This window comes from Toxotes jaculatrix, chromosome 7 (genome assembly GCF_017976425.1).
Source record: "Toxotes jaculatrix isolate fToxJac2 chromosome 7, fToxJac2.pri, whole genome shotgun sequence".
NCBI lineage: Eukaryota > Metazoa > Chordata > Actinopteri > Toxotidae > Toxotes > Toxotes jaculatrix.
This window is the reverse complement of record NC_054400.1, coordinates 9,319,827-9,340,468: the sequence shown is the minus strand read 5'-3', so window position 1 is coordinate 9,340,468 and position 20,642 is coordinate 9,319,827. Positions and strand designations below refer to the sequence as shown.

The 20,642-nt window shown below is 37.2% G+C and overlaps 4 protein-coding genes across 8 annotated transcripts in view; 1 reads left to right on the top strand and 3 right to left on the bottom strand.

The window, feature by feature from the left end:
* Window positions 1-723: 723 nt before the first annotated feature.
* On the bottom strand, window positions 724-6,832 carry LOC121184999 (gamma-glutamyl hydrolase). 3 transcript variants are annotated; one of them, XM_041042942.1, is made up of 10 exons: window positions 6,697-6,832; window positions 4,848-4,903; window positions 4,591-4,705; window positions 4,125-4,175; window positions 3,912-3,996; window positions 3,303-3,441; window positions 2,818-2,924; window positions 2,009-2,102; window positions 1,765-1,902; window positions 724-1,084 (listed from the first exon to the last, which is right to left on the bottom strand). In XM_041042942.1, exons 1-10 carry the CDS (start codon window positions 6,714-6,716, stop codon window positions 966-968), a joined length of 924 nt encoding a protein of 307 aa, XP_040898876.1. In that variant the 5' UTR covers window positions 6,717-6,832; the 3' UTR covers window positions 724-965. The 3 variants fall into 3 exon arrangements, with proteins under 3 accessions (XP_040898876.1, XP_040898877.1, XP_040898875.1); XM_041042943.1 differs by lacking the exon at window positions 6,697-6,832 and adding an exon at window positions 4,990-5,070; XM_041042941.1 differs by lacking the exon at window positions 6,697-6,832 and having other exon boundaries at window positions 4,848-5,113.
* A 336-nt stretch (window positions 6,833-7,168) lies between these two features.
* Window positions 7,169-10,950, bottom strand: nmrk1 (nicotinamide riboside kinase 1). Of its 3 annotated transcripts, none has more exons than XM_041042946.1 (8): window positions 10,285-10,415; window positions 9,278-9,368; window positions 9,148-9,196; window positions 8,352-8,520; window positions 8,054-8,125; window positions 7,766-7,872; window positions 7,530-7,613; window positions 7,169-7,306 (listed from the first exon to the last, which is right to left on the bottom strand). In XM_041042946.1, the coding sequence occupies exons 1-8, from the start codon at window positions 10,311-10,313 to the stop codon at window positions 7,296-7,298; spliced, it is 612 nt and encodes a 203-aa protein (XP_040898880.1). In that variant the 5' UTR covers window positions 10,314-10,415; the 3' UTR covers window positions 7,169-7,295. The 3 variants fall into 3 exon arrangements, with proteins under 3 accessions (XP_040898880.1, XP_040898881.1, XP_040898879.1); XM_041042947.1 differs by lacking the exon at window positions 7,169-7,306 and adding an exon at window positions 10,938-10,950 and having other exon boundaries at window positions 7,474-7,613; window positions 10,407-10,518; XM_041042945.1 differs by lacking the exon at window positions 7,169-7,306 and having other exon boundaries at window positions 7,474-7,613.
* On the top strand, window positions 10,949-20,425 carry ostf1 (osteoclast stimulating factor 1). Its single transcript, XM_041042944.1, has 10 exons — window positions 10,949-11,091; window positions 15,766-15,812; window positions 16,780-16,830; window positions 17,145-17,208; window positions 17,358-17,411; window positions 17,684-17,791; window positions 18,169-18,218; window positions 18,487-18,565; window positions 18,848-18,946; window positions 19,402-20,425. Exons 1-10 carry the CDS (start codon window positions 11,058-11,060, stop codon window positions 19,458-19,460), a joined length of 645 nt encoding a protein of 214 aa, XP_040898878.1. The 5' UTR covers window positions 10,949-11,057; the 3' UTR covers window positions 19,461-20,425.
* mapkapk5 (MAPK activated protein kinase 5) overlaps window positions 13,450-20,642 on the bottom strand; it is a 23,391-nt gene continuing 16,198 nt past the window's right edge. The window contains exon 14 of the mRNA XM_041042940.1: window positions 13,450-13,563. Coding sequence (XP_040898874.1) covers window positions 13,550-13,563 — 14 coding nt within the window. The 3' untranslated portion in view covers window positions 13,450-13,549. The remainder of the gene's footprint in view (window positions 13,564-20,642) is intronic.

Here is a 20,642-nt window from a genome sequence, read left to right as displayed (position 1 = left end):
ACTTAGCTCAGTTGGTTTTACATTTTTAAAAGGCCTAAGATGACTTTGCACTAATTATTTAACCTATGTTAAGTTAACTCTCGTTTTAAAGGCAGCTGCTGAACCAGCTTTAAATGATTTACAGTGAGTTTCTTTAACAATTTACTGATTTTCTTCATCTTATATAACAGTAAACCAAATATTATAATCTAATATGATAATATAAATAATCATTAGTTGCAAACCCTTAATTATTAAATGATTGTGGGTCATTTGATTAAGCCCAAATGTATATGGCTGTATGCAACTAAACTGATAAAGGCTTGTAGTTTGACAAAAAGTTAACTCTCTACTTCTTCTGGAACTTTCGGCTGCATTGATACCACTGAAGACTTTGAGATGCAGTTGAAATGCCCTAAAAAAGTTTTTTTTTTCTCTGTTTACTGTTTCCAATGTCACATTATTAGGACATTTATGCTCAAACTGAAATCTAATTTTTCAAATTTTAACTCAAATTCAGCTTTGGGCCCAATGAATTAATGAAGCCTTTATTTGAGACTGACGGTTCAATCTTGACCTTGGAAATACTGAATGGACACTGTTCTCAGATTTTGAGACCACAATGTCCTTTCAGAAAAATCTATGATTCCACAACAACTAGAGAAACTCATTCTGCTGAGAAAAATTGTGTGATATAATCGTCCGTAATGTCTGTTAAATAAGCAGTGAGGTGAGACTGTTATGTCAGATTATTCATTTCTTTATTCAGATAAAGGTCATCAGATTTATATAAACTAAGTGTAAAAAGAAACACTGGAGCAGAAACGTCTCCTCAGTGTGATAGAAATGCACTCTGGAATCAACCTTCCCTTTTGAGGCCTATTTGTGATTAAAACCAGTAGATTTTGTGTTGCACAATAAACTATATATAAAGTGTTGTTTTGTGCATGCACGGATGGACGCACAAAATCACCCACTGGAGGATCTCAGAAGAAATAGACCTGCTCATAGCCTGTGAAGTTTCCAGCGTAGATAGGTGTGTAGCTGTAAATCAGTGATGAGATCTCTTCTTCAGGATCGCCAAACTGATGTAAACTTCTCCTTCCTAAACAAAGCAGAAGTGAGATGCATGTAAATAAAACAAAAAATAACAGATCTCCATGGGGAAATTTGGTAGAACAGGTTTTAGTGTTAAAATGAATTATAATGGAGTTTCCCCAACAACATCTTTTATTTGTTGGTCAGCTTTTCTTAACCCAATATTCTATTAAGGTGAATCTCTATACCTTGTGATGTTGTAGATATTCTGGAAAATTGACTGAGGAACTGTTTATACATCAGACAGCACCTATCAGAGTTCATTAACCATAAAATGTTTGCAGATTTCTTTTCAACACCAATGTGGATAAGATCTTCAGTTGTGTAAACTTTATTGCAATAAAATGTAGATTTTGTAAATGTAGTTAGTAAACTTTCTGGAAATTCTATTGAGAAATTGCTTACAAACAAAATAAATAGGTGTGAATGCCCATATGTGGCTCTTCTTGTGGAATAAATATTGGAAAAAAAAATCAAGGTACCTGCTCACATGCCTACAATGGATTAATACAACCAGATATAGAAGGGGGAAGCAGCTGTGGTAATAATAGTATGACAAAATCTCTGACAGCTGACAAATAGATATCGTCCCACAGTATATACAGATACAGATACAGATATCACAAAATCATAGTTAATGATAGTATGATACTGATTAATATCGATATTGTGTGTTTGTCATCTCACCTTCATTGACAAAAAACTCAGCCAGCAGAGACGATAACTGAACAGCGTGTGGGGAGTGAGGAAAGTTCAGTTTTCTGTCCCACTGAAAACGATTCACCTCTGGGTGCCACTGTACCCCATAGAAGGGATATTTCTTACCTGGCATGAAGGAAGAAACAAAATAATATGCATATTGCTGTTATTACAACTCTGTTACAGAGCAATAATAAAGTTTGTCGTATGAATGTAAAAATAATCTTGTAACCTTCTATGGTTGAGACAAAGTGGGCTCCGTTTTCGGCAACGTTTGTAGACAAGACGGAGAAGAAATTCTTTAGCTTCTCATTTTCCTGGAAGGTCTATAAGAAAATTTGTCTTATTACTTTTGGTAGTTATTATTCATGTATTCATGTATACTGTTTTTATGTTTCATATTGTATATAATATTCTATATTGTTAAGATTACTTATCTATAAAAAGCATGTGTTCTTATGATTTCTTTTGATGCTGTGACATTTTGTTTTCTTCTGCGTGGGATCTTATCCTTTTCATCTTAAGTACATGAACAGATTAGTGTGCTGGGAGCCCCGGGCCAAAAATTCTCATCCCGTTTCTCTATCTTTCTGTGTACAGTCTTCCTGTGCTGGAATATTGAATGGTCTCCGATTTGCTGTGTGGTAATTTGATTAAACACAAATTAATGTAGGAATAAGAATCACATAAGCTTAACATAAGCCGAAGTTTAAAGGACTTTTCTAATCAAATTACCACAAACCAATTGCCACACTATGAACCTGGGTTTCTAGGGCCCTGGGGAAGTAACTCAGTTTGTATTAACCATATAATTTGCAGTAATGTTGAATGAATACTGTATCTCTAGATTGTTCGTGGATACATTTATATCTGTACTGTGAATGGAGTCCTGTGTGGCAAAAACCCCAGATAATACTTTTCTGATGCGTAAATGACTTGACTGAGTGTCTCTGATTTCATTTCTCAGCACAATAACAAGGTGAAATCCCAATAGAGGTAGTGAAACACACTGTACAGTGACACCAGAGGGATTTACTGTACCTCTACTGTAAGTCCATAGTGGTGAAAATTGCCAGTCAGAGGCTCTTGGGTCAAAATCTTCATTAGCTCATCTGGGAAACCCTCAAACATCCTACTGGAGTGGGCCTCTGTAAGGGGAAAAGGGAGGGGTACTGAAGTAAGTCAGCAGATTTCACATATACATATACATATATATATAAACAAAATATAGATACAGGGTTTCATCATGCATGAATACATAGACATAAGTGACTTGGTGGGAGTAGCAGAGAGTCTGATTAGTAACTTGACTCTACTGACACTAAGTGGTATGATTTAGTACACACAGTTTATCAGAAAATGTTGCCAAACAATTAAACAATCCACCTTAAGTCTATTTAAAACATGTTCCCTTAGTTCAAAATGGAAATCAATGTTGTACTTAAAAAAAAAAAAAAAAAAAAGCAAAACAAAAAGAAAATACAGACATACATATAGACACCACAAACAATGCAGTAAGCTATGACCTGAAGTTAGGTTGAGGGGTAAGGCTATGTTCTCAGCTGTGGTGTTTGTCAGTAGATTTTCACCAGCCACCAGTACAGTCAGTAGCTGCATGCCCATACATGTGCCCCAGATGGGGAAGAAGTCCCCAGCATCGTTGGCCTGGAACACACAAAGAGTATGCGTTTGAAACAATTGCAACACCGAAACTTAACGATCTTAGGAAATAATCTTGTTGAGTTTATGGCAGAAAACCAATTCTCTGTTAACAGCAAACATTGTTAATACATTATATTACAGGCCCAGTTTTGCATAATAATTTTAGAGGAAATTTCCTATAAATTATGCACCTGTAAAATAAAGTGCTACCTAGTTGTCCTGCATTCAGGTTGAAGTACCATGATATTAACAATAAACTGCACTTTTATATGAAAAGTCCTCAGTGCAAATACTGATTTCTTCCAGAGTATTAAATTACTCATGAATTGATGATGGCAAAAAGTATGTGAAGTTAAAAAATTAAAACAAGATTGGTGCGGGAACATTTCTGTTGACTTAAATGACTCAAAGGACACATAATGATAACAAAATAATTTAAAAAGACATAGATATTTAAACAGGGCAGTACAAACCGTCAGAGCGAGTCTATAAAAAATCTTTGCCACCCTGGCAAAGTCTGATGTCTCCAAATCTACAGCTCCACCGATGAAAAGCAGGCTAAAGACACATGACACAGTCAGAGCAGAGAACCGAAGAACAAATGTGGTTTTTATTCAAGAATTAAATGTAATTTCCCTCTGAAACTGAAACTTCCAACACATTTATAATCACATACTGTGTCTCACCCGTTTATCTTCTTGAAGATATTTTCATATTCAGGAGTAGTGAGAGTCAATCTGCAGGGGTAAACAAAACAGACAATGGTCAATAATTGTAGTATTTCACATTGTTTTGATGGCACGAATGTACGGGTCACAGGAAACCAGGTGACAGAAAATCAGCTTCTTCTTTTTGCGCTAAAGCAGCCAACAGTGACAGAGACAATACACATGGGCTGACAACATCTAAGTAATGTGATTTTTGGCTGTGTGCAGACGTGCTGCATTAATGCTTTTTCTTAGAATAAGCCATCCTTAAATAAAATAATATAATAAATAAATAAGAAATATAATAATATTTGACTAATGTTACTTTCTAGCTTGCATAAATTTTTATTTTTTTATAATAAATTATAAAGCCACATTAATGGTAAGGTCCTCTATTTATTGCTGTAAACACCACAACAGGCAAAAACTGGAGGACTCAACCCACTTGATAGGCATCACTCTGCTGCCCCCAGACTCAATATATTTCACATAGGAGGCAGGTATGTAGGTCCTCCCGAATGGCTTCATGACATCATCTGAAACTATCTGAGTCAAAATACCTGTGGGACAAAAACACATCAGCTGTGAATATGCACTGGAAAAGATTCAACAGTGAAAAAGCTACAAAGAAAGTGTAACTGTGTCACATAAACTTCTTTATCTCTCTCTCTGCATTCAGTCCTTATTGTATGTTTCACTTACCAATCACAGGTCTGTCATTCACAGCCTCCTGGCTGATTGTTGTCGGCATAGCTCTGCTGCAACAGACGCAGCAGACAAAAAATAAACCCACGAATGATGAAAATCCAATGGTGGACATGCTTTAAGCTCAATTGCGTCTCACCAGTCAAGGTTTAAATCTGTCCTAAGAGGCTGTTAGAGAGCAGTGACTTAGTAAAAAAGCTGCAGACTTATATATGTTGTGGTAGAAGAGGATATAGTCAGTACAGGGAAGTAAGGAATGCCCAGAGTTTACATGTGACAGCTCCTGTAATGCACAAGCCGGTCAGGCAAGTTTGCTGCTGAGGCAAACATAAATATTCTGCTGACAGCACGGACTTTTTGGTAAAATTTTGAACATTTAGTGTGCAGGAAACAATGCAGCTTTTTGGATGAGAGTCAGGTTTTGCAATAAAGGCGAAATAAATGACATGAGAGCATTTGAGAGGGCAGCTCCTGGTTCACACGGCACACTGGGATTCAAAGCGCTGTTCAACAGGTTTCAGTGTAAAAATGAAAGTAGAGTTTCTATTTATAGTATTCTGAAGGGAGCTTACTAGAGAGCCTGCACAGATTGAGAGGAATCAGAGGACAATCAGAGGACTCCTGTCTGTTCTCCTGACTCATATAACATTATTATGACAGAAAGCCTTGGGTTATCACTCAACTGCATCTCAAAAACAAGTTTAACTGAATAAATGAGTAAAACAGTTAGACCTTTGCCCAATAATGCTGTGTAGACATGTTTGAAAATCTGCTTTTTTTGTTGGACAGCATCATGTGTGAATCCTTCAAGGGAAGCAACTCATATCTGACTGATGCAATACTTTATAAAAAAAAAAGAAATGCTGAAAGCAGTGGAATTACTGTAATAGTAAAATTTCTACATAGATTGGTTTCATAACAGCTGAGCAAAGTGAGATGACCTTGAGATGAGATGTTATATAAATCGAATTATTAAATACAATTATTTTTGTTAAATGTGTCTGACGGGGAGGGCACAATTATTCATTCATTGACTTAAATTATCCATCTGATCATCAAAGAAAGAAAGAAAGAAAGAAAGAAACCACTAAAACAGTGGTGTCCAAACTGTTCCACAAAGGGCCATGTGGCTGCAGGTTTTTGTTCCAACCAATGAAGAGCACACGGTTTGACCAATCAACTGTCTGAAGTCTGAGATCAGTTGATTAAATGAGTCAAGTCTGGTGTGCTGCTGCTTGGTTTGAACAAAAACCCGCAGCCACACGGCCCTTTGTGGAACAGTTTGGACACCTCTGCACTAAAACAATAAGTGCATGGAAGTGGATACACACAGGACCAAAATCCCGCACTAATGGCTTAATTCAAGATTATGCTGACAGCAAACAAGTCAAACATAAATTTGCTAAAATAGCCAAGACAAATAAAATATGATCTTTTGGAAACAATAACTTGACAATATGACTAACCTTTATAATTTTATTGAATGTATTTAACTTAGTGTAATTTAATTTAGTACATTTGATCTAATTTAACTGTGCAAATTTAACTCAATTAGAGGATACATGCTAGTCCAGTAGTTAGGGAGCAGACCATCAGGCATAAATTTTAGGCGATAGGATGAGGAATATGTAGAGTTTGCTGGATGTGGGGGATCAACTGGAGCTTTGTGGCATGACCACACTTGGCATGGTTTTTTGTTGTTGAATTTTCTTGAATTCTCAGGAACACACTCTTAGACTGGACACTCAAATTGTACACGTTTTAATTCGAATTAGTTTCATGACAATAAATGAAAAAAGACTGTTTCAATCTTAGTGTTAAAATGTGTAAGAGGGCACTTGCGTACTAAACAGTAAAGTTGGTCATTCATCTGTCTCCAGTCTATCAGATTCAGCCAGCAGGTGGAGACAGCTGACATCAATGATACCTAGATGTCAGTCAACAGTTCTCTGTTGATGTTGGCGACCAGCAGCTGCTTTAGTGGAAGTTTTTGACAAATCAAGTAAAACAAAAAACAAAAAATTGATAAAACTAAAAAATATGCATTAAAAAAGACAACAAAACATCATAAGATATCACATCGGTCCACTATATATCCCGTATTCAGCACCGATCTCATAAAGTCACAAAAAATACTTCATATACTTTTTTCCCCGAGTGTATCCTAACTTTATAATACTGATCATGAATGGCAATGACATCAAGTTCACTGTGATTCTCGCGGCTTCTGTCCAGTGTCCAGCTGGACGACTTCATGTGCCACAACATCAATTAATTCTCAGCCACTGTTTTCTTTTACTCTTTTCAGAAATATTAATTATTGCAGATATAACGCAGACACTAGCATATTCACACAAGACACATTTGGTTAGTTTCCTTTCAGTCACACATCAGTCCTAAAGAAGAACTTTCCTGACATTTATGGCAGCAGCAGTCTCAACTAGTTCACTCAAAGTCTGCAAGAAATACACAAAATGAAATTAGTCTTTTTTTTTGTCATTTTAAATAGTTCATATGAGACAGTATGTTAAGTCAACTTTGACTGTCTCAAAGAAAACCATAATTATCTATTCAAGCAACACAGCAGCTATATCTGATTTCAATACTACATTAATAATGGTAAGGTTTTAAGTATGTAGTATACTCACACTGCAAAGTCCCAGCTTTACTGCAACTTACCCCTGAGTCTTTCTATTTCCTGACAAACATCTTTACACACAGCATTCAGCAGCTCTTCTTTCGGCTTCAGTCCATCCAGAAATACTAAAAAAAAAAAAAAAGACAGATACTGAACATATAAATGTCATTTATTTTATTATTTAATAGTAGTACAACTGTTATACTGGTAATAGTTTTATTATTTACCATAATTTCCCATCAACACATTTGATAAGATTCTTTGATTGGACACTCACCGATTCCAGACACCATGCTCTCCATCTCCTGGCGGTTTTTTAGGTACATTGGCCACACGTGTCCATCAAAGTACCCAGGAGGATCAGGAGGCGTGTACACCCTTGAACTGTCAATCAAAGACATCAACAGAGGTAAAAACATGAAGAGGTCAATATGATCTCTTACCTTTTGTTTAATGCTGCTCAGTGGAAACAAAAGCCACTAAAAAGGTACATAAAAGACAGTATACAATGCCAGAAAAACCAAGAGTGGGAAATTAAACTTTTTTTTATTATAAAATGTGACACCTTCGTCTCCTTTTGCAGACATCATAAGGTATTTCCATGAAGTATCTTTTGTCAAATAACTCATTCAGAGGCCTGGAAAAGTAAAACACACACACACACACACACACAAAAAGCATAAAGCAAAAGCAAAATGTGTCAACAAACAAATAAATGAATGAGTAATAAATATTTACAGGGGGTTTAAAAATAAACTTTTTCTATTATTATTATTATTGTTAATTTTGGAATCAAACCATTAACATTGTCTATGCTGAGCTTAGATGTGAAATAAACTTTTACCAAATCCTCCATCATGTACCTGTAGTTGAAAATGAGGAATCCTTCCACTATCAGCACAAACACCTCCGTATCATCTGTCGCTGTTGCATGCTGTGGGTTCAGGCCTCGCTGCCGCAGGAACGACTGAGGATCTCTTCTCCAGGACTCAACCTCGCTCATCATGGTGTCCATGTGGAGAGCATCGAGCACTTAAACAGAATGTGGTGACAATACATGGATGAACACAAACTCACACTAACACGTTCTCAGAGACATTTATATGGACTCATTCATTAATGTGATGTTTCATCTTGAGAATAAAAGTAAAGTCTTATGAGAAAGAACATTGTTGCTACTTGTATTGGTTTCAAGAGATTTATGAAATAAAAAGCGCTGACTACAACTGATGTTTACTTAGGATTATATTTTTTTCGTAAGGATTACACATGCAGATTTAAATGGAAAAAAAAACTTTATATTTTTAACATTTTTTTTGTTCATTTTCAATGTTTATGTTTTGGACACTTTGGTATTTTGTTAAGGCCTCTTATTTCACATTGTGGCACTTTAATTGCGGGAATTACATCTTACAGTTAATTTACTGAACCGCTTCAGGAGATGTATGAAAAGTTATCTTGTGGTCAGAATTGCCATAATTTATAAAATGTGGTTACACAAGGTCACAGTGAAGACTGACATGAATGATTCAAGACTAACTTACTTCTAACTGACACATTTCTAAAAAGAGTTTTTTTCGTGATATAATCAGTTGAAATCCTGTCTAAACCTCTATGACTTCATGTTGATGAACAAATAATTAAATAAAGTGTTCTTACTGTCATATTGCTTAAACCCGTTGCTGTCCACTGGTACCACAGCATCATCCTGAGGGAGAAAGCATCCACTCTGATCACTCAAATTTCCAGCATGTGTAAAAGCAGTGATATGACTTAAAGAACAATCTACCTTAAAATATGAATCCTGTGCAATGATGCAGCTGTTGGGTATCTGCTGGTGTAGACCCTTGGAAAGAGTAGATTTTCCTCCATTGGTCATCCTGAAAGAAAAACAGGATGGTGATTGGTGGAGAGCATTCCCCGCCTCTCATGCCCAAATGTTTAGACTTTATTCTTAACTTTTGGTGGCTCTATCTTCAAAACTCTGTGAGATGTTTTTGAGCGGCCGATACCCTATTGTTTGTGGTCAGAGGTGAAGCCAAGGCAACGTTCAGCTTAACCCAACCACACCCATCCTTGACGCCTGGCATCAAGGATGGGTGTTAACACACTTTAAACGAGAAAAGCCAGTGAAATACCACTTTCAGCCTGGTAAGTTATTTTTTGAACTAGAGCTACAAACATTTAGAGCATTTACAAACTATGAATGCAAAGAAAACAATTATAATTTATGTATGCCCGTTTTCTTTGGAACATCCTAAGTAATGCTTTATTCTCACAACGCTTACCAACATGTCTGTACAGTGAATTAGTGTCAGAGAAAAAGTTGGACAAGACTCTTGTTACAGTGACCTTTTGACTAAAAAGTAACCAACTCTTATCAGTCTTTGCTGTCACATGGATGTCACATGCTCTATAGTGTCCCTGCTGCCACCACTGCATGTATGTTAATACAATATTAACATGTAATTTAATAACATTAGGTTAATACATTTTCTGGTGCCTTTCCACACAGGGAGACAAGACTACAGGTGTTTCCCCACTTACACAATAAACAACCAAGAAGCATTTCACAATCTCAAACTGACTACATCAACGTTAAATGTAATTATAAATAAAACAAAGCTACTTGTGTTGTATATAATAATATCTCTTGTGGTGTTAAAAGCCATGAGCATGCAAGTGGTATCTGAAGTCCAGGCTATCTGGAGGTAGAATGACCCGAGGAGAACAATAAAAGCATGTTTTGAATGGAGGTCAACATAGCAATGTTTACAATCCTTCCGACTTACTCACCCGCCTACCCCTACAAACAGTGTCTTCATCTCAGCTTGCTTTGCTGCTCACTGCCGAGTTTCTGATATAGGCTATAAAACTGGCAATAACAAATTAATAAACAGTTTGTGTGCAGACTTAACTAGTAGTAATGGTGGTGGTTTGTGCTGCAACTCCTCTGGTCCATCGTCCCCCTCTTTTTTCCGCTATGGAACACTCGTGATTTGCTAATGGAGCTTCTACGTCACTCAGGGCCTGCCCATTGAGAAAAAAAAAAAACTAAAACTAGTAAATGATATAGTTCCTTGTGGTTACAACAGAGTTCTATTTGATTTTTTTTAAAGTAAAATACTGAATGAACAAATGATAAATAAATAAAAGTTCAGGTATTACGACAACATTATTAAGACGTTTTAAAAAGTTTTGTAAAGTAAATCACGTAAAGAAAATTACAGCATCAATAATAAAGTAAAAGTAATAGGAATCAATGAATAAAAATAAAACAATGTAAAAAAAAAAAAATTAAATTTAAGAAAAACACGCTGCAGTCTACTTACATAAACATCACACGTGTATCTATAGGTATACAATCATGTATATGTAGGTGTGCGTGGTTTGTTTATGTAAACATAAAGATAGAACAGCCGTTAAAGGTAAGGTTTACGCATGCGCACCCTAACTTTTCCGCCGCCTATCTGAACTTCCTCATTGGGAGTGATAGCACAGTCCAGCGACATTTCTGTCTGAAGTAGTACATTGAGCGTTTCGTTTCATTTTACCTCCGATCCTCGCAAATGTCGAAGCCTCCTCCCAAGCCGGCCAAGCCAGGTAAGACTAACGTTATGAAGACTGTTCTTTAAATTTAGCCCATACTTGTTCTCTGTGCTCTACGAGGTCAACACACTTGCGATTTGAGCTTCGTGGGCGGGCGGTGAGCACTGCAGTCAGTGAAATGGGCTGATTTCTGTTATTTGCCTGTGAAACTTTCATCACCCAGTGCAAATAAAGCCCGCAAACTCTGATTAATAACAGTTTCAAATATTACTGAGTGGACCAGCACTGCAATGGAGCTGTTAAAAGTGCCTTCACTGCTGATTGACAGGGGGATTCAGCTCTCAGCAGCAGGCCTCTGTGACTTCCCTATTTCCATCACTCATGCACGGGGAGTGCTGTCAGCCAGTGGCCTTAGGTCCTGGGTCAATAGGTGATGATGAATCTGTGTGTTCGTTGACATCAGCCGTAACTTCCTGCAAGCTCAGCCTTGGCTGCTATTCTGGTAACCCATGCAGTCAAATTAGGAAACGTGCCTATTGCTCACAATGTAGCATTGTAGCTATAGTTTGTATTAAACTCATTTGAATTGGATAAAAAAAAGAAAAATAAGTAAAAAAGTGAAAAAAAGACAACAATGTTCCACAAGTAAAGTATAGCAGTGAAAGATACAAAGGAACTGAACTCAGTCTGAAGATGAAATTAATTTTGCACAGGGGAAAAAAAATGAAACAAATGCTAAACCCAGCGTTGATAAAGTAAATGTCTTTTTCCACCTCCCACCCAAAGGTAATGTCTTCAAATGCCACCTTGGTGTGTGGGAAATTTTAACATGCCTTAAAAAGATGCAGCTGTTTTAATTTTCCTGCTATAAGGACTGAGTCGTTGTTAATTCTTAGAATGTGTTATCACTCACAGTCCATTCATCTCAGAGATGCTCGAAAGAAACGGGAGGCGCCTGAGCTACATTTCAAATGTGAAAGCAAACTCATAACATCCTCTTGTCAGTCTTTCCATTACACACATTTCATAATATATTTAGCCATTCTTCAATTTTTGGTACAGTACCTCTAGGTGCTTGCTATCAGTAAGACATCATCAGATATTTATCTCAAGTTACTGTAAGATTATGTATTATAAAATCTAAAATATAAAAAGCAATGATGGTTTTAAATGTTGTCTCCAAGCATTTTAGGATTTCATGTCATCTTTGTGCATGGTTTTTCAAATGTCAATGAATAACTCATAAATAAATATCCTCATATGAAATGTGTCAGTGCAACAGGTGTTGTCACAAGTAATAATAGGTGTTAAAAAAAAAAAAATCATACATGGGAAGCAACAAAAACGTGGGAACCATCTTCATGTTGATAGTAAAGGCTACTTGCCAGTTGCCAGTTTGTTAGCTGCTTACTTGTGTGTGAAATACACGTGGCTCCAGAGGACTTGTAACTATGGCTGCAACTAACAATTATTTGCATTATTTTTGTTTTTAATTAATCGGTGAATCATTTATTCTACAAAACAAAACCAAAGAAAAGTGCGTTTCACAATTTCACACAGCCAAAGTTGACGTCTTGAAATGTCTGACCACGTTTCCAAAACATGTTTTTTTTTTATATTCAGTTTACTATGATAAATGACAAAGAGAAGCAGCAAATCATCTCGTTTGAGAAGCTGGAAGTGTTTCTGTCACTGACTGCTTAAAAAATGATTAATCCTTTATGAGAATAGTTGTTAATTATTTTTCTGTTGACTAGTTGATTAATCAGATAATTGTTTCAGCTCTGCTTGCAACACTGTGGAACGCTTGCTTAAACGACCTGCATGACTGTTTTAATGTTTAACTTTGTTGAGGATGTAGTTTGTGGTGCTGCTACATTGCTGCATTGTATTGGAGGCATTTCAAATATTTAGTCTACCATCATTGATAAACACTCCATGAGATGGACAAAATATTAGAAACACCTTTCGGGATAATGCCAAAGCCTCTATAAAACAGTTTCAACAAAGACGGAACACTTACATAACCTTTATGAGGGTAGGGTTTATTGCAGGGATGTTGTATTAAGCTGTATTATTCTTAGCTAGGTGTAGCTAATGAAGTGACAGCTGAGTGTTTTTTTTTCCCCAATGACACCTGTAATGGCAGATGGAAAAAAGGCAAAAAAGAAAACTGTGAATCATCTTCACATCTAACGTAAAAGCTGTTAGCACATGATGTCAAAGCTTACAGTACAGATATGTCTTTTAAAAGGTGTTTTTCAGCTGACGTCTGTAAGCTATGTTTCACCTGCTTGCTGTGGCCCTGTGACGACACTGAACACAAAGATGGAGAGGTGGATGTGCTATTATGATTCGTATTCCTCATGGTTAACCATGAGACGACTGCATGACACCTCACCTGGTTGAGACAGCAGGTGAGATCGTATGTCTTGACAGATGGCTGGTTGACGTGTTGTGGTAGAGCTGTCAGTCTCATGTGGCATACGTCGGCGTCTCACGTGGTCACGGCTCATACAGCTTTATCTATGTGGTAATTCATTTGGAGACACAATACTATGAGAATGTAAGACTTACCTCTGAAGAGCACAAAACATCCCAGGTGTAGGTTTCCTGAATGGCTGAGCGTTCACTATCTACATGACTCTGACTGCATCAGCTCACAGTAGAGACATTCATGCTGCACATGGTGGTTCAGAGACATAAATGCAGTTCCTGGCTCAATTCTCCACGTTAGGTGGTTTTGGTGCTTCTGAATTAATTGTGACTGCGATTATTTCACTATTTTTTGAGTTTGTAGACCAAAATGAAAAAAATAATCAGCAGATTAATCAATAAGGAAAATGAAAGTAGCAGCTCTGATCTATTTAAAACATTTTTTAATTTTTCCAGTGGGTGCTTGAAGAGATCTTTGGTAGTACACGTGTGCTGTGATAACTTTTTTTTAAGTGGCTCGTGGCCACAGACACCCTGAGCAATGTACTCAGCTTCGACAGGACTGGACTTGTGAACTGGACTGGTGAAATTTTTTTGTGCTCCCTTCTTCGTTCTTAAAATCAGTACTTTACAAGAGGAACAGGTCTCAGTTGTTGTGTTAACCAGTAATTCAGAGAACAGCTCTAGAGAGCTGGGTGTATACTCTGGTCTGAAACATCATAATTTCTAGACTAATGACTCTTTAGGCAGCCTCAGATGGTTAGGTTTTTGGTTTGGCCTTCAAACAGGAATGGAGACTCCAGATCAGACATGTTTTTTGGGGGGTTGGGGGGGGGCAAGACTAGAACTGCTGGAATGTCTTGCAATAAAATAATACAGATGGGAATCATCGAAAAAAAAAAAATCAAGTGGAATATGCTGACAATGTTTTGCTCACACAGGGTTGATTTATCTTCTCTTTTTATTTTATTTTTTTAGCTAGAGTAAATCCTAGAATGTGCCTGGGGCTTTAAAATGCAGAGGGAACATTAGACTAGTCAGCACAGGCTTTTGTGTGTTTTAAACGACATGAGGAGACATGCTTGCTGTGGTGAACAGAGCTGGGCTTGTGCAGCAGCTCAGGCCCTCTCTCTCTCTCTCTCAGACACTGAACCAGTGTGTTAGCTAAATAGGAACTCTGAGTAACGGCAGAGAGGAATTACAACAGTCCAACATTCAGGCCTGTTAGCTAAAACAATCAGCAGACAGAAGACGCTTGCCCACCTTTATGCATTTGGGATCAAACACGTTAAACGTACTACAGTAAATGCATCAGTGTCAGTCTTGAGAGGAGCTCTTTGTGATACATTGAAAAGTAAAAAGTATAAATTAAGCGCAAGTGAAAAACTTTAGATAACACATGCACCAATAAAAACACAATGCATAAGATAAGAGAAATAAAAAACTCTAAGGCACATAAAAAAAATATCACCTAATAAAGCTTTTTTACTGCATAAAAATTGTGTTACGTATAACTGAAGCAGCCTTCACAGCCCCCACCCGTGATCAAACTTTTTTTTTATATAATTATATAAATATCAATATAAAATATTGACAAATCCAATAAGGGCATGTACAACAAGACACATCTTTGACTGGTAAGTCAGCTGAGGGAAGCATTGCATGATGTGTATTTGTAAATCAGATGCAAATCAGTAGAATTTCATTACTTTGCACTAGTGCTGAATGAGTTTTGCTCTTTTTAACTAAAAGCTCATTATTCTGCGTGGTAAACATTGTATGTATGTTGTAAACATACAGAACAGCATGCTGTTCACAAGTTTTTCACAGTTTTTCTTTAGCCCCAGAAATAAATAGCTAGTAGGATTATTTAATAATAGGTTTGCGCATGTAAACTAGTTCGGCTGTCAGCTAAGGAGACAACCACTCTGGTAGCATTCCAGCAGCCGAGCCAAAGCCAGGCTTGACTGTGAACCATCACGGGCCCCAAGGGCAGCTACCTCATGGCTGCACACACAAAAAGGTTGTTGAAGCGATGGATGTTGTCTCACACTAATAAGCTGGTAAGCTTCTTGAGAAGAATGCACCACATTAAAGCTACGTTCTGCTCTCTAACCTGCTAACCTGGTTATTCAACAGGGCTGCGAAGTGGCAGCATGTGTGGTTTCACCTGTGTCTATTCTCAAGTGCAGTGTGCCCTGTTAACCACACTAATGCGTGAAGTTAACTTGACACAAATGGTCTTAAGATGTTTCACCTAACAAGCAATCTGTGTGTTTTTGTCTTTACTAGGCCAAGTCAAGGTGTTCAGAGCATTATTCACCTTTGACCCCAGAACGGTAAGAGCTGTTTGTTTAAGGTGGATTGTTTTTCTAATATTTGATAAGTGTTTAAGGCCATTTGTTGAGTCCTTTTAAATTAATTTCATTATCAATTAATCTGTGAATAGATTAATTCAGCACAGAATACCTCTTCCATGAATTTCAATACATTAAATAGCTGTAGATTCCAATATGGGAGCAAGCTTAGTTTTATGTAATTTTGAATAGTTTATCTACCATGGTTTGTCATTAATATTTAATAAAACCTTCATAAAAAATTCAATTGGCATACAGAACACTAGCCACAAAGCAGCTGCTAAATCCACAGTCTCCAACACGCAGATTTTGTAATGATGACGTAAAATAACAAAATCACACACGCCCTGCTGCCCTCCAGTGATGTTGTTCCAAACCAAACTTTAAATATTGCTAAAAGAATGTCATGAAAAGGTAGAATTGGACATGCAGATTTAAAATGTGTAAACCCAGTGGTAGTGAGCATGATCATCCTACTTGGAAAAATATTAATTTCAACACGAACTTGGAGAATAACTTAACAAATTAAATGAGTTACAGTCAAAATATAACTGTACAGTTCAAATAGTAATGGTAAAAAAACATGACAAGTATAAAACAGTCGCTGCCAGATATGAAGAACTGAGATTAGCAGAGAGGGGTGGTGATAAATGGATGAGATATGCAGTTTACTGTCATATATGAAAAGCAGACAAATTGTGACATCTGAGGAGCTAGAGCCAGTGACTTTGTTAAACCACATTAAAATCGTGCTTGTTAGCAGTCACGATCGTTTCAGTGGGTGGAGGAAAAGGAGAAAATATGGGGGAGGAGAAGGCAGGAGAAATGTAACACAAAAGTCAGTTTTGAAGTCAGAATGCTGTGAATGCACTGAACTTCCTGAGCAGCTGAGGATGATTAGCTTACAGTCACATTGTCTTATTTATTTATTTATTTATTTATTTTCCAGCCAGACGAGCTGTACTTTGAAGAAGGAGACATTTTGTATATCTCTGACACAGTAAGTAAAACCTCAGAGATTTAGCTGCCGTCTTCCTCCTCAAGTCCTTATGTTCAGTTTGAATCTGAATTTGCACTTTTTCTTCCTCTTTCAGTTGCACTCTTTGCATTCTGTCTCCTTTTTGCTGTAGTTCTTTTGGGTTTGTTTGTTTTATGTTGTTCACCTTTAGTTCATCTTCTCTCCCTTTCATTTGCACATCTCTCTTCCGCTTCAGTTCACTATTTTCTTTGCATTCATTTTTCAACTCGCTTTCTTCTGTTTTTTTTTTTTTTTGATTGTAAAAACAAAGACATTTGCATTACTATCGTTCCCAGAGTGACACTAATTGGTGGAAGGGGACATGCAGAGGAAGGACAGGACTAATTCCAAGTAACTATGGTGAGTAGAAAACGCAGAGACCAAATTTGAATTTCATTACATGTATGTGGTGACTGAAATATTAATTAATGCTGACCTTTGTCTCCTGTAGTCCCCCTTTATCAGTGAATTTTAGATAATGCACTAATGTTCTTGTTTTGTGTTTTTAGTGGCTGAGCAGGCAGAGTCTATTGACAATCCAATGCACGAAGCAGCCAAACGAGGTCCAGCACCTATCTACATATTCAAATATTTCCTATGTTCTTTTATTTATTTACTTATTTATGAAGTGTCTTTTGTGGTGTCTGTTTTTCTATGCAGCACTTCCTTTAATCAGAAACAATTCTGTCATTCTTGAGAGAGTGATAGCAATCTTGATAACATCTTTTCTCATTCTGCTCAAGAGCTTTCTCACCTTTTGCATTATTAGTAACCTTTGCCATTTGACTCTGTGTGTTCCTTGAGTGTGTATGTTAATATATGTACATTTAAACAGGCAATTTGAGCTGGCTGAGGGAATGTGTGGAAAACAAGGTTGGAATTAATGGCTTGGATAAAGCTGGAAACACTGCCCTCTACTGGGGATGCCATGGAGGACATAAAGGTAATAATCATTGGGGGTATAAAAACATTTAACTTCTACTTTTTGGTAGTGGATGGAATAGCCTTCTTCTTTGAACAAACACACTGTATTTTCAGACTTGCACCAGTGGTGTTTGGATTTATCTAATTGGGGGGGGGGGGGGGGGGGGGGGCAGACGTTGGAATCTGTTGCAACAGCAACTTGAATCTTAAATTGCGGCACACAAACAGATTTGTTTTGCAATACAGGTGAAGTACACAAAAACAGGAACTTGGTCTATAGAAATGTTCCAGTTCGTCTGTGCCTTTTGATTGTTCCTGCATGATTGTTATGTGATACATTATACGTTGTTAGGTCTTAAAGGCGTCACTTAAACTTCTCCTTTATTTCTGTATCAGATGTGGTGGAGCTGTTGCTCAACCAGCCCAATGTGGAGCTCAACCAGCAGGTGAGATTTAAAAGCTTATTCAGACATGAAGGGACAACATCATTAAACAAGTAGACCTTTGTGTTTGACATTTGGTCCATCCAGAATCGATACACCGATAGATGTTTTCCAACGTAAAACAGGCTAAGGACAGTAAAACAAAATACCTGAATAAATCAGTGAAATATATATATTTTTTTTGGGGTGTGATCGCACATCTCACTTTAATAATATCAAAATTTATGCTTGTCAGATTGTTTGTCAGTGATGATGATGTTTTGCGTTTCAGAATAAACTTGGGGACACTGCTCTGCATGCTGCTGCCTGGAAGGGTTATTCTGACATTGTGGAAATGTTGCTGAACAAGGGTGGGTATCTAACCACTTCTCGTTTTTGGTTTTATAAAAAGCAGTTGGCCTGCAGGTCATCCTCTTTAGATTTGGATGAATATCAAAATAGAAGACACATAGAGAAAGCTCCGGATAGATTTTTTATCAAACCTTAATATGGGAAATCCCAGAAGGAGGAAACAAATCATATTTTGTGTCCTCATGTGCACAGTTTTATCTTTGTGTCAGGGTTTGTCTTTTTTTTGTCTTCCTGTATGTAGTTTCGAGTTTGTTTTTTTAGCGTGAGAATGTTTGTTTCAGATGCGAGGACAGACATCAGAAACAATGAGAATAAGCTGGCTCTGGAGATGGCCACCAACGCCCAGTGTGCTTCACTTCTCAAAAGGAAGCAGGGAAGCAGTAAGTACAGCTGCCACCAGGGGGCAACCTCGCAGCACTCAGCACACTCATACAGTGAACAGAGTAAAATGCTTTTTTTTTTTTTTCTTAACTCTCAACTATCACTGGAAGGAGATTTTCATATCAGCACCAGAGTCTGAATAGAAACTGTTCAAATTGATGAACAGTTTGACATGTTCTAGTCTTGTGTCTTGTGCACACATCATGAAACAGATCAGAGATACTGCTCGTAATCAACTGTGTTTTTGGGGCTTAGCCCCTTGTACTGTGCCACACATCTGCTGTGTTGAGCCTGTAGTTTTAGCTGCAATGTGGTCATTACATCCACAGTGTTAAGGTTCATTCATGTCATGGACAAGACTCTTGTACTGGGTATTTATTTATTTATTATAAGCAGTAAAATATTTCCTGTCAAATTTATTCCTGTGATTGACTATTCATTTCTCTTGTTATAGCTGTCACCCGCACACACAGCAATGCTGAAGAGTATTTGGATGATGAGGACTCAGACTGAGCTGACCCTGTTGAAACGTGTCACTGTCTTCCATTGGGTTTGAGGTGGGGGGGGGGGGGTTGTGGAGCTTGGAGAGTTTTCTCACTGACCTGAAATGGATTTGCTGCTTTGTTTTCAACTGTAACTCCATTTTAGTTCCATTCATTTTTACAAACACCTCAGTTCACGACCCTCTGCATCACATCAGTGTGAATTTCAAAGCATTGAATTAATGCGTTTTTACAGTTTGCCTGCTTTGCCAAGTGCATTTCCACATGTCAGGAATTTGTCTTGGAGCATCCGTTGCACACTGTGGGCTGAGGGACATTATAAATGTAGTAGTGGAAATGGGACCAAAGCTCTAAGAAGCACATTCCAAGAGTACAGATTATGTTTAACCCATTTAAACTGGGAATTAAAGTGCCAGTGCAGATTAAAAGATTGATCAGGTCTGTTTTCGGGCTCCACTCAAATTACTGAACTGCAGAATCACTGAAATGGAATCAGAAACAGGTAATCTCTTACAGCTTGGCGCTCTGTCACAACTACGCAAATTTCTATCTATTTATGTACATTAGGGAGGCAAAAGAATGTATTTAGCCTTAATATTTCCCCTCAAAATGGGATGTGTTGAGTGACCCAAAGACACATTTTCCTGTGTTATCTGCTTAGTCAAATTAAGGGATCACTAATGTGCATAAATGGTTAATAGGGGTAAAGCATCTGTGAACTGCTGCATATGGCCGTTATCTTCACCTCCCCCTCATAATGTCCTAAAAGTCACCTGTTATTTTTGCTGCATGTATTTTGATCTGTTATAACATTTCCACTGCCAACATCTTCAATCAATTCAGTGTAACAAAAAAAAATCTGCCCTGTGTAAAACAGACTTTCCATTATTCTTTCATCTTTCAAGCTTTTGATGGTTTGATTTCCATCCTGGGAGCAATTTTCTGGTTATTTTGCTGCTTTCCAACAAATTATATTAAAAAAAAGTGCCTTAAATGTGTGTAACAAAGTGTGTCCTTGGTTGTCTATCAGTATGAACATGTATTATGAATTTCTTAAGATGATTTTGTTCCAGATTTCTATCTGCTTCTTCGATCCCCAATTAAAAATTTTTAACTTAAAATGTCACATTGAGTACAGACTTTTTTTTTTTACAGTGGACAATAAATATCATAAATATGGCCTAGAGGAAAT